Genomic DNA, 17227 nt, shown 5'->3' with positions numbered 1-17227 from the left:
GTAGGGAAATTGGGGATGAGAATTTGGCTATACTTTATTTAACACTTCTATGTTCATTCTGTAACCTAATCTGCCTCCTTTTACCTGTGTCTGTATTACTTAAACCACATTGCTTTGTGGATTTGGCATTTTGTATTATTCTGTTTTACAACACTTCATTCACAGCCCTTCAGTGATGGGTGAAATGTCTTGTGCATCTTGAAATGCTTCCACCATTTCCCTTAAGCAGCTTCTTAGAGAGAGGGAAAAGTATGTCTTGTTCCTGCTTGTGAAATATGATTTGAATATGCCTGTATTAAATGACTTTTCTTCCTGGTTAGTTAGTTGGTGACATGTCACAAGTGACAAAAATACTTTGGAAAATAAGACGCCCATGACAAGCACTTAGGTTTATCACGTTAGTCCTCGTTACAGTGTTTTCCAGAGATTGGTTTTATGCTTTAATCTTATTCTATTGTTTACAGTTCAGCTTCCACTTCTGTGAGTAACAGGTCTCATTTTCTTTATTTAATTGAGGGTATACAGGACCACAATTAACTGTGATCTTGCAACTCATAGGATAACTCAGGTTAGAAGGCATCTCTGGAAGTCATCTGGCCTGACCTTTGATAGAGATTCCACATATTCTTGCAGTACACTGTTTATTTAAATTCATTCTTACACAACTGTTGGATTTTTGTGTTTTGTTTTGGCTTTTTGTTTTCTAGTCCTGATGGTAGAAATAAGACATGTTTTAGGAGTAAGCTCCACAGGAAGCACTTATTAGTATCTGTACTTAATTACTATGTTCTTCAGGCCACCTTGGTTCAGATACATGAGAAATTACTCTTTTTCAAATTCTTTTCCTACCATTCTCATTTTACAGAATCCCTAGAGAATTTTAGTATCTTTTTCAACAAGCAGATGTGTGCTGGGGTTTTGTTGGGGTTTGTTTTGGCTTTTTTTTTTGGTTAAGATATAGGAAAATTAGAGAATTTTAGTATCTTTTTCAACAACCAGATGTGTGCTGGGGTTTTGTTTGGGTTTGTTTTGGCTTTTTTTTGGTTAAGATACGGAAAACAAGTCCTATGAGGCCTCTTCCTCTGCAACAGAAATCATAACTTAGAGGTGTGTTATTCTTTGACCTTTTAATGAAATGACTGGAAAATAACCAGCCTCCAACTGCATTTGTCCCCCATCCTGTGAGCTCAAGGAATGAGCATTTCCTAAAATGCAAACTTGTTTGATGCTGCTAAAAAAATTATCATTCTCACAAAAGTTTTGATTTCTTTCAGACATGGTTTCCTTAAATGGTGATTTTTTGATAATAAAATGGAGAGGAAGTGTCATTATTTTTGATTCAGAATTAGGCAGGGAATTGAAGGTATTTGACAAGCTACATGTATTATATAATTAATCATTCCTAGGTATATGCTATTCCTGTATATATGCTATAAAGTTTAATCAGCAACACTCACTAGGCCTGTGCTATTTGAGCAAAAAGAGTAATATGTGGGAATACTAGGTTGTCACTCTCTACCATTGTCATTTCACCCTGTGTCAGCTGATATCACTCTATCTTGCAGCTACTTATTAACATGGGAGAAGTGAACAGGCAGGGAAATTTGTTGTAATTGAGGTTTTGGAGAAGGGTGTGTTTTAGTCGTGTATTTCAGCCTGTTTTTTTTCTTTGTTTGCTTGTTTTCTCTATCTTCTTTAACTTGTACTTACAGTCTTGTTGCTTATCCCTCCACACAAAATGTGGAACTATTTGGAGCACTTTAAAGATGCTGAAAGCTTTGTGTTTATCACTAGGCTCATAACAGTTCTGCTTCAAATTACATAGTCAAGTTTGGAAACGTTGCAGAGGTAAAACTGGGACCTTCACATAGAAGTGTCTAACAGCTTTAAATCTATAAATCTGACCCTTTGCTCCTATGGAGCTTCTCCTCCTATAAAATGCTTGTTAGGAGTATCTGATGTAATGCCTCTTGAGGTCATTGAAGACTTTTTAGTGAGTGCTTGCTATTTTCTTTTTAAAGTGCTCTGATTAAAAGGCTTACATAAATTTATATATATCAAGATGTGTCCTCTTTGGAATTGAGCTAAATAGTAGTAATGAGAGAGAGATGTTGAAGAATGAGGAGTAATAACCTGATAAAGAGGCATATTAAAAAATTGTGACTGAGCCATAGGATCCTGCTTTGAATTTTAGTCTTGTGTCAAAAACCTTAAGTGAGTTAAAGTCTGTCTGAACTTCATCTGTGCTGTATCAATTGCAAGTCAATAGGCACAACAGCAAAAAATGGATTTTTTTAATGCTGTCTCAGTACAGACAGAGTCCATTCGCATATGTAGAAATGATTATTTCATGAGAATCCTTAAAACTCAATATGTTGTAACTATATACAGTTATTTCCATGCAGACATTTTTACAATTCTGGTGAGAAACCTTTTTGTCTAGCTGTCATGTCATTTTTTTCATGAATGAATTATTTAAGGTTTGTTTTACTGTAGTGTATAGAATTATACTCTGTTTCTGATTTTTCTTTCCTTAACCTGAAGGTCAGTGTCCATCTCTGGTGGAAGAACTGATTTGTTCTTTGTAGTCTAGGAAATGAAAAATACTATTAAATGCTTAAAGCTATCAAGGACTGTGTTAAAGTTTGATAGTTGAGTAATCAATAGCTTCTCAATTATTTAGCAACCTCCTACTAAAGGACTGAATAAAATTGAGGTTACATAGTTCAGAAAGCTGTTTTGAAATCCATAAAAATATGAATATAGTACCAGTCAGGGATTCTTAGATGAGCAATATGGCATTGCTTACAACAGCAGTGTATTTGTGTGCATAATATGTTTATGGTTTTTGTGTGTGTGTATATATAATGTGATAAGGACCATCAAAGTACTGTTTTGTGCATCATCTGGTTGCAGGTTTCTGTAAGCTGTTACACGTGTGGGGTTTCATCCTGCCTAGAGCATGTTCCTGGCATGGCTCTGGCTTTCCTGCCTTCCTACCCTAATCACTCACAGGTTTCTTGTGTGTGGATGTGCTGCATTTGTCGTACCCTTAGGGGTGGGATGTCACACGCCTATGTATTTCTTGAAGAAGAATAAAAGTTGTTTGGATTCACTGTCTTGCAACACATTTTCCTTATGTTTCCTGTATCAACACTTCTGTCATCCTTGCTTAACCTAATGGGCTTAGTCAGATAATTGAATTTTCAGACATGAAATTTGGCAGCTTTGTTTAAATTTAATCAGTTAGAATCCTTTTTATCCCCCCCCCCCCAATATAAACTAAGGTGCTTAATGTTGTTAAGTGGAGCTACAATATTACCTGGTTTGAATACTTGCAATTTCCAATGAAAAATGAAACATGGAAATATGACAGTTGAAGGGATTACCTAAATTTCTTGTCTTATGGTTTTCATTAGGAATGGTTTGTGGAAAACTTTTACCTGAAGTGCTGGCATTTTCTTGAGATGATAAAGCCTGGTTCTAAAGCTGAGTTCCTATTTGCTTGATATTAAACAGTCAGACAATGAGTAAAATTAATATCTAATTCTATATTGGCCAATCTGAATTTCCTTTTCTTGTATCCCATCCTTATTTTTTAATCAACTGTTGATATAGTTAGATTGTATCATTTGTTTGCCATCAATACAGCACAATATAGAAGATACGAATTTTGAAATGAAAAGTTTGTGGTCATGATATAATTGGATTCACTGATGGGTGTTTATGTGGTCCTGGAAAAATGGTTTTCCTGGTACTCTGCTGTTGATGTATTATTTAATGTATAAGTCTTTAGGTTCTTTTTTGATTTCTTTTTTATCTTGGTGGCACAACTTAGGTAAAGGTTATTATAACAGTATATTTGTTTCCATTGAAAAAGGTTTTCATCTGTTTTGAGAAAACAACAATACTTATTTATTCTGTTCTTTTTATCAATAGAGAAAATGAGGTGCTAAAAGTGCAGCTTAAGAAGTATGTAGGAGCTGTCCAGATGCTCAGAAGAGAAGGTCAAACAGTGGAAGGTAAGGATAAAATGAAGGGGAAAAAAAAAAAAATCCCTGCACAGGGTTTGTTTTTCTGTATCTTACCAGGAAGAGAGAGTATATAGGAGGCATAGGAATAGTGACTAGATGGTGGAAGTGACTCCTGGACTCGTACAGAAACCAACAATGAAAGAGCAAGCAGTGAACAGGCATGAATGTGGTTTATAATTTTTTTTTTTTTTTTTTTTTTAATTGATCTTGGAATGGCTCTTTGTAGATAACTGACCACCCAGTCCTGTGTGAGCCCTGACCCTTAGCCACACTTCAGCCACACAAAACAATCCTAGTGTGGATGGGGACATGGTTCATTGTTCCATGTGCTGCCCAGGATGACATCAGCTCTCCCCTCCTGGAAAATATCATCTGAAAAAATGACAGTTCTGTTTGTATGAGAACTGTCCCTGATGCATCTCTCTGACTGGGCTATTTGCTGTTGTGTGAAGAGTTTTGTAATGCATATTGTTATCAGACAAAAAGGATGTTATGGGATGGCAAACGACCAAATTACTGCTGAGTAGAAACAATGGAGAAGTCTCTGCTTTCCTTGCTGAGTCTTCACCAAAACAAATGAAATCATTTGCATGAAAGTGAGGTTAGCAAGAGATAATTATAAGCCCTATTCATCTTTTCAAAATATGCTAAGGTAATATCTCCCAGTAATGGAAATAACATATTTGATATCTTTTCCTTTTGAGAAAAATACTGATGCAGATTTTTGTGCTTCTTTTTGCAGAGCATTTTTGGGTAGGTGAGGTGATCTTACTTTTTTCATTAAGAAACTTTCCAGAAAAAGCCAAAACGTTAGTTTAAAAAATAATCTGACAATTAATGTGATATTAGAACATAAAAAGAATTACTTTGAGGAGGGAAAGTTTAGCATCCCTAGATTATACTGTTGTTTCAGAGATCAGTACTTTCAGAGTGTTGGAAATAGACTCTGTATTGGGTAGTAATGAGCAGATTTTATATCTGAAGGATAACGAGTTAGCTTACCTGGTTTTCTTCAGTGGTTTGGGTCAGTGTCCATGACAGGATGATCTGGAGCCTTGATTTTGAAATCTCTTCTGGTGACACCTGTATTTCCACTGGCTGCAGAAGGTGTTTGGAGACATGAGATGCCTTTCCAGAAATTGGTGTCGTCTGCCTCATTTTTTTCTTTAATTGTGAACACTGTGTTATATCAGTGGTTGCATGAATGAACACTACTGCTTTTAAGGGCTAGTCACTGTACTTATCAGTAGTTTAAGAACTTCATTCATCCTTAAAAGGATATTTGTTAGTGAGAACACATGTTTTTACTTCCGATTTTGCTGGAGTGTAGTGATTCATATTAAGAATTATTCACGAAAACCATTGCTTAAGCTTCTTAGAATAGCAGAAATTATCCTTCATTAGATAGTGACAGTTTCCATGATGAGTGTAATTATAGGAAAAGAAAAAAAATATTCCTAGGCTAGCTATATTCCACCATGTTAAAATTATGCAAATCAGTGAGTGATAAGAATAGGAACTGAGTAGGATGGTCAGATTTTAGAGTTGGAAAAGGGGATGGAACAGCACCAACATTTCTAAAAATGAACACGTGTATACTTTGTACATAGAGGATATTTAATCAAGCCACAGTAATTTCTGTAGTATTTATCATTACTGATCAGAATAAGTTTCAGCTACATGCACTGTTTGTCATAGTTTTTCTTATATTCCAACTTCACACATTGTGTTTTTATAAAATCAAAATGTTTTCTTAGCTGACATTGAAGATTTGGGTGACATTTTAGTGGTACTAGGGCTGTGACTCAAAAAAAGTATTTCAGTATATAAATAATCCCTGAGAACTAACTGCAAAAAACCAGAGAAACAAAAGAAGTTTTTTCTTTTACCAGATCTAGAAAAACTATTGCACCTGTGGTTTGTGTACAGAATGAGTCATTTTAATGATAATTAATCTTCTTCCAAATGGTATCAAAACAAAAGTCTTAAATGCATTGTAGATTTTAGATTTACTGTGAAACTGTTTTGAAAGAATCAAACTAAATTGAGCTTCTGCTATTTTTACCACTATAAATAGAAAGCCTGTACATGTTTGCCACAATAATCAGATCAAATGCTATTGAGTGTGGCTTTTAAATGTTTTCCTAAAATAATAACTGAAACTCAGCGTAATACTTTGCCTTGTGGTGACTTAAAAAAGCCTAAAAAACCCACTCAGCAAATGTGATTATAAATAAATTGCCTGAGAGTCAGAACTGTGTTGGGTTCAGAATATCATCTCAGCTTTCAAAATGAGTGATCACTGCCACAGACTGAGCAGTTTGGTATTGGTATTTAAATATTTAATCGATGAGCATCTTGATTTCTCAGCCCTCAGCAGGAGTTGGATGTGTACCATTTTTGAAACCTGCTTAGATAGAATATTATTTATAAAAAAATGCTGATCTTGGAAGTTTCTGGCTGAAGAAGTTCAAGCAACATTTGCAAGAAAAAGATCATAAAATGGCTTAAAAATTCCCTTAAATAATAATAAACTTCTGAACGTATCTATTCTTCATCAAAGCAAAGCTCAGTTCCCAGGCTCAAGGGCATTTTGTCAGATGAATTATGGTGTCTTCTTTCTGCCTTACAGTGGCTGTATATGAAAATGGTGAAAGCATTTGTTAAACTCATTTACTTTTATGTGCTAACTTGTTTTCTTAGTTCATGATCTATGAGGAAAAGTTGAATTGGACTTTGTGTAACTTGTTGGAGATTTACTTAGTTTAGGCCTTAAAGGGATCATCAAATACCTAAATGATGGATAGGAACAGGAATAGAATAAACTGTAGTTTTCATTCCCTGCAGATAAAAGAAGTAGTAATGGGCTCACATGGCAGGTGAAGGAAGTTTGATTAGCTCTCAAGAAAACCTTTCTGAAAAGAATAGTTACATTTAAATAGGTTGTGCAGGGAAGCATGAGATCTCCATTATTGGAGGTTTTGAGGAATAAATTAGACAATGAACTGTTAGGAATGGAATAACTACACCTGATTCTGCTTTATGCAGAAACAAAATGCTGGATGAAGTATGGGATGTCCATTCTCAGCCCTGTTTGCTGTAACTGCTATGACATGAAAGCAGGATGTGCAAGTAATATGAAATGATGTTTTGTAAGGCAAGTAGAAAAAAAGGTGCAAAAGAGAAACAGACTTAATTTTAAAAGGCTTTGGGCAGGAATGGCAGTTACTACCTACATATATGAGACAACTCTAGTTACAGAACAGCTAAATGCTTTTGGTTTACATTTTTTTATTAAGAGTGCCAGTCTGAATATTGCTGACAAAACAGCTCCCTTCAGACTTGGTATGTTAGTACTTACACTACTGTTTAATATTGCATCATATTTTGATAGTTTTAATAACTGGTTCTTACAGAGCTGTTGCTTCTAAACAGGATGTCCTAGATGTTTATGGAGTTTAACATTTTGATTTGAGGTATCTCTTTGTTTTAGTTCTGCCAAACCCTTGGAGCACTGATGGTGAATTTACAATTCCAGAGCAAAAGCAAGTAGAAAACAATGAGGAACTAGCCAGCTCCTATGAAAGAAAATTGATTGAGGTAAAGTTTGTACTGCACAAATTTTATGGAATGGTAATTGGAATATCATATTTGAAGCTTAAATAATCTTTTGCTTAGTTGTTATTTTTTTCCTAGTGGTGTAAAAGATAAGTCTGATTGCTTTTTCTTCAAAAATAAAAAATGAAAGGTTTAATTTTCATGCTTCTGTGGTTAAAGTACAAATTTGTTCATTCAACATCAAAGCATATTTTAAGCAATTGAGATAATTAAAAGTGTGTTTCCTAACAGGAGTAGACTTTTATACTTTGATGTTTAAGTGATGGTTTTGATAAATAAACAAGTTCTTTAAGGTTGTAACTGATGGTGGTAAAGTGGAAAGCATCACAGACAATAAGTTTTATGAAGTACAGTAGATAATTGCAGGCATTGCTGTGTTGGTAGTTGAGCTCTAAAATGAAGACATGCTGAAATCTGTAGCTTTTTCTGTGCTTTCATGCTGTTTTCTGATTGCCAAACCATGTTTCATTTTTGTATTGCTTTACCACTTAGCTTCCTGGAAACTGCAGCACAGAAATGCATGATGGAAGCTACTAATTCTGTTGGTATGGCCATGTTAGGAAAAGTTCTTAATGCAAGATTTACTTTTAAGACTAATGTAAAATTCATTAAAGAAAAAATAAGAAAAGATAGATTAGGGTTTCATCCGAAATTTAAATAGAAATGATTTTCAAGACAAAAGTAATGAAATTTAATATCTAATACCCACATCTCCTATTAAATATTAAAAGAACATTTTTATAAAAAGTAAAACAATTCTGTGTCTTTCTCTTGCCCAAAATACTCTGAAATTGGATACTCATGTTAACGGATTAACATGAAGATGGCTAAAAATGCAGGTCATGCATCAAAGAGATTAATACAGTTCCTCTAACACATTCATACTTGGTTATCCTTTTCTCACAGGACCATGTGAAACTAATTCTCTCCCTAATCTTTGCTTGAGTTCTTCTGACTCCTTTCCTCTGTTCTGTACCTATCAAAAATGTGTCTTAATTAAGGACACAGGTAAAATCTCTTTCAGCTTTGAAAGCATCCACCTTAGTTCTGCCAAGTTTGTTCTGTGTGCTCAGGAATCTGTTGCTAACACTTCTGAGCCTGTGGCAGACAGTGTCAGTGGTGGCACTGGTGGCACAGCTGTGGATGTAACCATGGAAAGCCTTTGCTGGAAATCACATTCAGAAGACTAAGTCTGAATCTGAGTTTCACTTATTAGTCTGTAACAATATCTTCACATAGTCCAAATAGGTTGTAACCCCTGTAACAATCCTTTTTTTTAGAGGTCTTAGCATGGCATGCAGCCTTGTTATTCTATTGGAAGTCAGTGTAGAAAACAGGTTTTAAATTAGCAAGTTGGTCAGCAGTTTTCTGTAGGATTACAAGCCCTTCTGTTGCTTTCACCAGGTAAACTGTTACAGTGAGATGTAATTTCATCTGGCCAGCGAGGTTTGGCTTTTTTTTGTGGTTCTTAAAAAGATTTTGTTGTATGTCCAAAGAATTGCGAATGATAAGTAGCTTATTTAACATGCAGTTCCCAATGTATTGTGAGTGGAAAGCTACAGCCTATTTTCTATGTGTTGGTTCTGATGAAACATGACTTGTCCTCACTTTATGTAGCTGTTGGAAAAAATCTATAAACAGAAATTCACACCATAGAACAAAATAAAACCCCAAAACCCAAATCAAAACAACTCAACACCAACCCTGTTCTTAAAGGGTCTTTCAGTCTGCCTTGAACCAAATAATTTGTTTGTATATGGAAGTATCAAGAATACAAAATGGACATTTTGAAACAAAAGTCAATGGTTGAGCATTTTATGGCTATATCAATAGATTGGTTGGAACCATCTCTGCCATTGTGAGTTTTACTGGTTTTCACTTCTAGAAAAATGGAAGTATTAGTAGTTAGTAGGATACCTGCTCTATTTTGAAGACCTTTGGCTTTGTTTCTTTTGGGGAAAAAATGTAGAAGAACCTTGATTTTTTTGAAAATGAAATCTTCTCGTTGGAAAAATACACCCATGCCTCCACTAAGAGCAAAAGGAAACAACTTCTGGTTCTATCTAGAGTGCCTTGGAAAATATGTTGGTTTGTATTTTGTGACTATTGGGGGAAAAAGTGCCTATACCTGACAAAATGTCATTGATTCAGATGCACCTTGTACAAAAGCTTGCATGAATTTTAGCTGCAAATTATCTAAGAAAAAAATCTTGTGTTCCACTAAAACACCCTTTAAAAAATGTTATTTTTTATTGTTGCAAGTTCTTACATGTCTGTTTCTCTATTCTGTGTGCCCTTCCAAGATAGATTGTATTATTCATATGCTTAGTGAAATGTTCTAGCATGTTTTAAGTTAACAGCTTAGTCCTGGGCTGTGAAACATGAAGTGCTATTTACCTTGGTCATTTCTCTGGCCATGCTGGGCAGTAGAGCTGCAGTGCTCTCAGACTGCAGGAGAAGACTTAGATTTTCTTTTGCCAACAGGTCTTTGGAGTTCTGTTCGTGTGGAGTCTTAGCTATTTGATGTTAGTCTCACTTTCCCCTTGTGATAAGGATTTGGGCTCTCTAAATATCCTTTCTGATATGGCCAGGACCAAGTCTCAATGATCATCTCTCCAAGGGAGGCTTAGTTTATTTGTGCTTTAATTTTTTGCTTCAAACATATTGTTACAGAGAAAAACAACTGTGAAGATGATTGAAGTCCCAGTAGGGAAATTTATTTCTTAAGCTTCAGTGTGGATTGAATAAAGGAAGGTGTGATGACATGAAATGTAACTGAAAGGATATAATTATAAGGAGAGCTCTTTATTGTTTTTAGCAGACTTTGATGCAGGAAAAATTAAAGGAAACTCAATTAATATTGTTATTCAGAAGTGAACCTCATCTCTCCTTTTGGTCTGCTGTGATGGTTATGCATTTTTCTTTGACAGAAAGTACTTAAAAACCCTTCAATTACTAACAAGTGATACCTGCCAATTTGTCCTTTTGATAACATATAACAAGTGATTTGCTGTTTTATTTGCTATTAAATTTCCTTTTTATTATTTAACTTAGCTGGGGACACTTATAAATTTTTGTCTTACTTCTAGTGCTTTGAGAGTGTTGTTGAATTTACATATTAATCGAGTCTGCAAGTAGAAAGTTATTTCAAGGACATCCAAATTAGAGGGAGAGAGAATAGTCACATAATATATCAGATAGTCTGGATTTTGTCCTTGTGCTCGAGATAGGCACTGAAAAATCAAACATGATTTCCATTATGTAAACTACTGAGTTTTGTATCCACTCATAAATTTGTATATTGCTTTTGATAAGCAGCCAAGCAGCTATCAGTATTATGGTTTTTCTCTGTGCATTTGCAACTAGTAACATGTTCTGTCTTTTTGTATGTGAAATGCAAGGAAGCTTTGCCCCCAGACCAGGCTCTGTGTAACTAACAGTGACCTGTTATTAACCTGAATCAGACAGAGATTTATGGTATTCTTAAATGTTACACCACTCACTTTAAATTGGAATTAGTGGTTAATCTACTATGTACAATATTTTATCTAGAGTTAATGGCATTATATTACTGTTTTCTCTAGTATAAAGTTGGCTTAGCTTAGCTCTTTTTTTTTTTGCCTATATGTTACACTGATGAATGATTTGAAGGACTATAGTATAAAAAGAAATTGGAAAAGAATATTGGAAGTTCACATCAGGAAAGTTATTTTTATTTTTTATTTTTAATCACTGCTGTCAGATCCTGGCTTGTCAAAATAAAGCTGGATCTTCTGTTTGCTTTGGTTATGTGAAGGATACAGGTTTTTGTGGGACAAAGCACCAAATTAAAAGCAGACACTAAATTAGACTGAACTCAACTGCTTATTTTGGGGAACTTCCCTTGGGGAAGAGGGAGAAGGCAGAATGATTCAAGAAAAGGAAAGCATGAAATTCATAGAATTTGCTCCCCGTTCAAAATTTCATGATGGTTTGTACCTTTTGAGAGCTGTGTTCATTGAAGAATTAAACATAGAGCAAAAGTGTATGGATGTTTTATTAGAATCAGTTGTCCTATGACCTCCTCTGATAGGAATAAAATTTGACATAGGAGTTGTATTTTGTCCTATTGAATTAAATATCAAAACTACATTTCAGGGCATGAGTCAAAATTATAACAATGTCTCTTCTTAATGGTCAAATCAAACTAATCCACCAGCAATGAGATGCACTACTGGGAGAGTATGGTAAAATGGAAACAAATATAAATAAAATTTGGTATGCATATAAGAAATTACATAGTGTTTTGGGTTTTTTTTTTTCAGTTTAGAATACAATTATCTCTTGGCTTTGTTTTTCAGGTAGCTGAAATGCATGGGGAGCTGATTGAATTCAATGAGAGGTTACATCGTGCTCTGATGGCTAAGGAAGCTCTTGTGTCCCAGATGAGACAAGAGCTGATAGATCTGCGAGGGCCGGTGAGTGTTTGTTTATTGCAGTGCACAACATGACTCTGGAGTGAGCTCAGACATGTTACTCGTGCTAAAATATATAATAGCTTAGAAATAACAGACCTGTCAAAAACACCTGAATTGGTATTTTTGATACTGTTTGATTCTCTTTAGCAGAATTTAAAATAGATATATTCAGACCATAAAATTGTTTTCTACCAGCTATTGCTTCTCTTTGGCTTTTTGTGTTAAAAGATTGTGTTGAAGTTAGAAAACGAACAGAGAAAAAACCAGGAGGAGTCAAGACTGTTCCTAATAGTTGTCCATGTTCTGAGGGAGGCATATTTTGATAGCTTTTGTTCATATGATTATGTGGTATTGCTCCTTACCTTTTTGCTTGCCCTGGAAGCATTCATGCCTGTTTTGTCATAACATTTATGTGAGGTGGGTGATGACAGTTCTTTGTGTATTGCTGTAGTAGGATTTGACCCATAATTCCCACTCTTTTAAATGGAGACAATCACATTATTATTTTGAGAGATGACAAATGATACATCATATGCATATTACAGCTGTACTTCTTCAGTTGGAGATTTTAGGCTGTATGTTCTTGTTCAGAGATTTTGGTTTTAGCCAAGTATCTCCATATCCTAATTCAGTAGTTAGATTTTGGTACTATATTTTAATAGATAGTGAGAGAAAACTAATTGCTGAACCATTGTAAGAAGTGGAAATGGTACTATATTTTTAAGGACTAGCTAAATGTTAGTTGTTATTTATTGCTAGTGTTCAAAATGAACCTGTGAATTGAATGAAGTCCTAAAGACTTTTGCATTATTTTCAGAGGTAGTTACATTTTAATTCTAGATTAGTAAACAAAACTCTTTGCTAATAGTCTCTGTTACTTAGTAGACTTTAATTAGAACTTTCAAAGTTGGTCAAGTAACTGCCAGAAAGTGTGGGATATAAATATTTCATCCCTTTCGACTTGTTTGAAAATACCAGGCAGGTTCTTAACATTTTGTTATTGAAATAGTATATAAGTTCAGTTTGTTATAAAAATAGCTTTCATGGTTCTTTACTGTCTTCTCTTTTCCTTGTAATGCTGATTACTTTAATGGCTGCAATTTATAAATTGATTGTTTACAATGATCTTTCCAAATTTCTATCTATTAGGTTTCGGAATGTTTGCAACAAACAGAGTAATAATAAAATAAAAAATATGTGCTTTCAAGGGTATGAGGAAGTGCATTGCTGTAATGCCTCCATCACTGCACTTTTCATTACAATGAGCAACACTTCCATTTCCATCTCAAAATCAGTAACCAATCTGTTGCCACATAGATGTGCAAGCACTGGAACTCATTAGCATCATCATTCTGCTATTTCCAAAGTCCACACTCTGTTTTTTGAGGGCTTTATGCAAAACTGAAGTTAATTGAAATAACTGTGTGTCTGGTGGTGGGAATTGCTACTTCAAATATAGGCAAAGTGAGAGTGTAGGCAAGATGGAAAAATGTCTGTGTTCTGGCACAAGAGCCCTGGAAACCAGGCTGGGTCTGCCACTGGAGGGTGGACTAGACTGTGAGCAGGTAACAGCTGATGGTGGTACTTGAGAGAGAGGTCATACCAACCCTTCTCTCCTCATTCCTCCAAACAAAGTCAGTGGAGTTGTTCAGGATTCTCTATTCATGCCCTGGCACTGTCTTGGCTCGGCACAATTCCTTTCCTCTTTTCTTTCCTCTGCTAGGAATAGCTTAGGTTTTGCGGTTGCTGAGCCATATCCCTTTAATCTCAGGAAGGCAAAATTAGTTTTGTCTTATGTCCTGGGAGGTCTTGAGCTGGTTTGTCTAAACATCTGGGAAGTAGGTGTTCTGCAGTGCCCTTTGAAATTTCATATTGCTATGCAGTAATAAATATATATTGCTTTACAGCAAGCAGTAACAGATATTTTAGTTTCTTAGGCAATGAATATTCTGAAAAAGAGTAATGTACATTAACATACATTATAGAGATACAGTGAACCAATATTTAATTAATGTAGATGATGTCTCTGGAAGATCACAACTTTTAGCTGTTTTTCTTCATGAAAATGCACTAACTATTCTGGGTAGGCTTTACATTTGCAGTATTTAAAGGAAAGAAGATATCCTTTTATGTTTAACTAGCTTTAATGTAAGGCAAAAAGCTACTGCTTGGTTCAGTTCTAAATGCTTTCTCAGTCTTGTTTTCTCACAAATGCTACTTTTGATCCTGCAGGTGTTAGTCCATCATTGCCATCTTTATGAACTTTTGTAGCTATATAATGTTTTGTAAGAGCACAGCTAAAATAAAATGATCATGTGTCCTTCCCTTAATGGAATATTGGTTTAAAAGAAAGTGATCACAAGGTTTTATATGCTTTTATCTTCTCATAAATTATGTGTACACAGAATGTACTTGTTTCAGCATCCTTTGCTTATGAAAGCCTAATAATGATGCTTTTTCCTGGGTTTTCTCTACCTTTCAAAATTACCTGCTTTTACAGACCCCAACTTGTTTCTTTACAAAACTATAGCAAAGTCTAACATGAAGAACTCACAAGGGTGATGTGTTCACAATCCTGTTCACCAGTTTGTTTCTCTTTTATTGTTTCTCATTAACAGTTTTTATTGGCATTTGTAAAATTAATGTTGAATTGTAACTTCCTTAGAAGATTATGCTTTCTTAATAAAAACCATAATAATCAGTGTGTATGAATTATTTGTGTTTTGTAAATATAGGTCCCTGGAGATTTGAGTCAGACATCTGAAGATCAGAGTTTGTCAGATTTTGAAATGTGAGTTTCATAATGCACAAATTTTTCTCTTCATATTGTCTTTAAGGGGAAGAACAATTAGCAAACAGATGCAATAATTTGCTTTTCCTATGTTATTTCCAATAATTGAATTCTTAGCTATGGTGTTTCATCGTTAAAAGGTATGGAGAGCTGCACAGTCCATGCCCTAGTGTGGTTTTTAGTAATATTAAATGCAAGGAGTTGAGATTGAGGAAGATTCTTTTGGATTGCTTTTGAAGTGCACTTGGTCTTGGCGTTCTATCAAAGCACCAACAAGTTACTGGCTTGATTGCTTTGGGTTTGATGGATGTTGGTTGATAGGGTTGGACTTGATGATCTTGGAGGACTTTTTCAACCTGGTTGATTCTATGATTCTATATTCATCATGTGATGGATTTTTTCATTTTTGCAGAATTAACTCCTAGTCAGTGCTGACAAAGAGTACTACAAAAAAACCCCACTCACCCACCCCACAAACAACTTAGTTGGTCATCTCAGATCTTTCTAGAGTGTTGTGATTTGGGATTTTAGCTTTATTAGTCAAGTTAATGAATCTTATCATTTTGTGGATGAGGGGGTGAAAATGTAGATGATGTGTTTGAATCATAGAAATTTGGAGATAAATTGCCAAGAGTTGGATGGAAATGGTTTCTCCACAGTTGTGCAATTCTTCTCTGTTATTTAATGAACTTTAGCTAAGTTTTGTGGACCAAAATGTTAATATGTTGGAATGAATAATTTTTGTTTCATGCATATCATCAAATGCTGTCATGTGCCTGCTGTGAAAAAAGAAATGAAACCCACAAAACCTGCAGAAGAGATTGTTTCAGAGCTGTTTCAGTTGGGTTGATTTTAGGGCACACTTAGATACAACATTTATAAAAAGTTCAGGCAGAACGCCAATATTTCTGATGCTTCATTTGAAATGTTAGGCTGCTTTGTTGATCACTTTGATCATTATCTAAATCATTAGGTGTAGTTGCTTTGCAATTCTAATATATAAATATGATTCCCTATTTGAAGTTTTTTCTCTCTTCTCCCCAGATCAAATCGTGCTCTTATTAATGTTTGGATTCCCTCAGTCTTTCTGCGTGGAAAAGCTGCTAATGCATTCCATGTCTACCAGGTAAGTGATACACCTTAAAACAGATTTTGTGTGAAAGCCTATGACTGAAATAGCACATTTGAATAATTGAAAGATCTCCATATAATTTCATTAGAGATCAGCTAATGAACAGCAGCAGTAGCTTCATATATATTCATCCACGGGATTGTGTTGATTATCCAAGTAGTGTATTTTGAGGGTTGACTTTCAGTAGTTTAATACTTTAAAAGCATCCTAATAAGATAACTTCATTGGTCATGGATTGCAATAATTCAGTATTAATCAGTGATGCCTTCTTCAATGTGCATGTACATGTTTTATTTCAGTTTTGGGGATAGCAATGACCAGAAATGTTGCTTGGCAGACAGACAGGTGTGGCTTGCTGTAGTAACTCAAAAGATTTCTGAATGATGAATGTGTCATTGAATGTGTTCATAGTGTGTTCTACTTCAGGCAGGTCTGAATTTAGGGCCTTGTGCTCTAGCCTGGCTTGTAGTTAAAACATTAAAATCTTATTCCTGGATTCTTGGTTTCAGAACAATGACACCCTCCAAGGATAGAATGGCAGGGAAAACTTTAAACACTCTATAATATGCTGTCCCAGACTTTGTATTTCTTTATCTGTGGATTCTTAGCAGCTGCAAAATTTCTCCACTTTAGTCTCAGTCCCATGTACTTAGTTCTGAACAAGATTGCTGAAGCTTGTTAACATTCCTCTCACTCTGAATCATGGTGTTTGTAGAATTTTGAATCATTTATGAAGTGTTGGCAGATAGTTGAAAAATACAGGAGAACACCCACCTTTAGGCCAGTAGAAGACAATGAAAAATAAGACTTTAGCTAATGGAAAGAAAGGCTGACAGCATGGAGCAGTTAGTAATTTGTTCAAAAGCAGTGAATAATCAATCAAATTCAGATGTGTGTGTGTGTGTAAACCTAACTTGTTGACAACTGTGATTCTTTTCATCTTTCTGGCTTTCACATATCCTTCCACTCTGCTGTCACTGGCTACACATCCTCAAACCCAGACATCAGTCTATTAAGACAGAAATTCTTAGAAGCATCAGCACCTCTCCCTAGCACATCTCTGTTAGTCAAAGGAAATTGTAGTTCCACGACCACTAGAAGAGCTCTGGTTTCTCCTGCTTTTTTCCTAGGTTGCTCTGTTTTATTCTTTTCATCCTGCTTGAGCAGGGACCCACTGTGGTCCTTTCCAACCTTA

At 35.1% G+C, this 17227-nt stretch overlaps 1 protein-coding gene across 1 annotated transcript in view; it reads left to right on the top strand.

The window, feature by feature from the left end:
* Positions 1-16026, top strand: part of LOC103811525 (sorting nexin-29-like) — a gene marked incomplete at both ends in the record, with an annotated part of 18402 nt that extends 2376 nt beyond the window's left edge. Inside the window, 5 exons of the mRNA XM_009084507.1 lie at positions 3940-4022; positions 7528-7634; positions 11993-12109; positions 14845-14900; positions 15945-16026. Of these exons, the coding sequence (XP_009082755.1) occupies positions 3940-4022; positions 7528-7634; positions 11993-12109; positions 14845-14900; positions 15945-16026 (445 nt within the window). The remainder of the gene's footprint in view (positions 1-3939; positions 4023-7527; positions 7635-11992; positions 12110-14844; positions 14901-15944) is intronic.
* Between the last annotated feature and the right edge of the window lie 1201 nt (positions 16027-17227).

Source organism: Acanthisitta chloris, unplaced genomic scaffold (assembly GCF_000695815.1).
Source record: "Acanthisitta chloris isolate BGI_N310 unplaced genomic scaffold, ASM69581v1 scaffold26050, whole genome shotgun sequence".
In the NCBI taxonomy this organism is placed as follows: Eukaryota; Metazoa; Chordata; class Aves; order Passeriformes; family Acanthisittidae; genus Acanthisitta; species Acanthisitta chloris.
The sequence above is the reverse complement of the archived record's forward strand: the minus strand, read 5'-3'. Positions and strand labels throughout refer to the sequence as shown.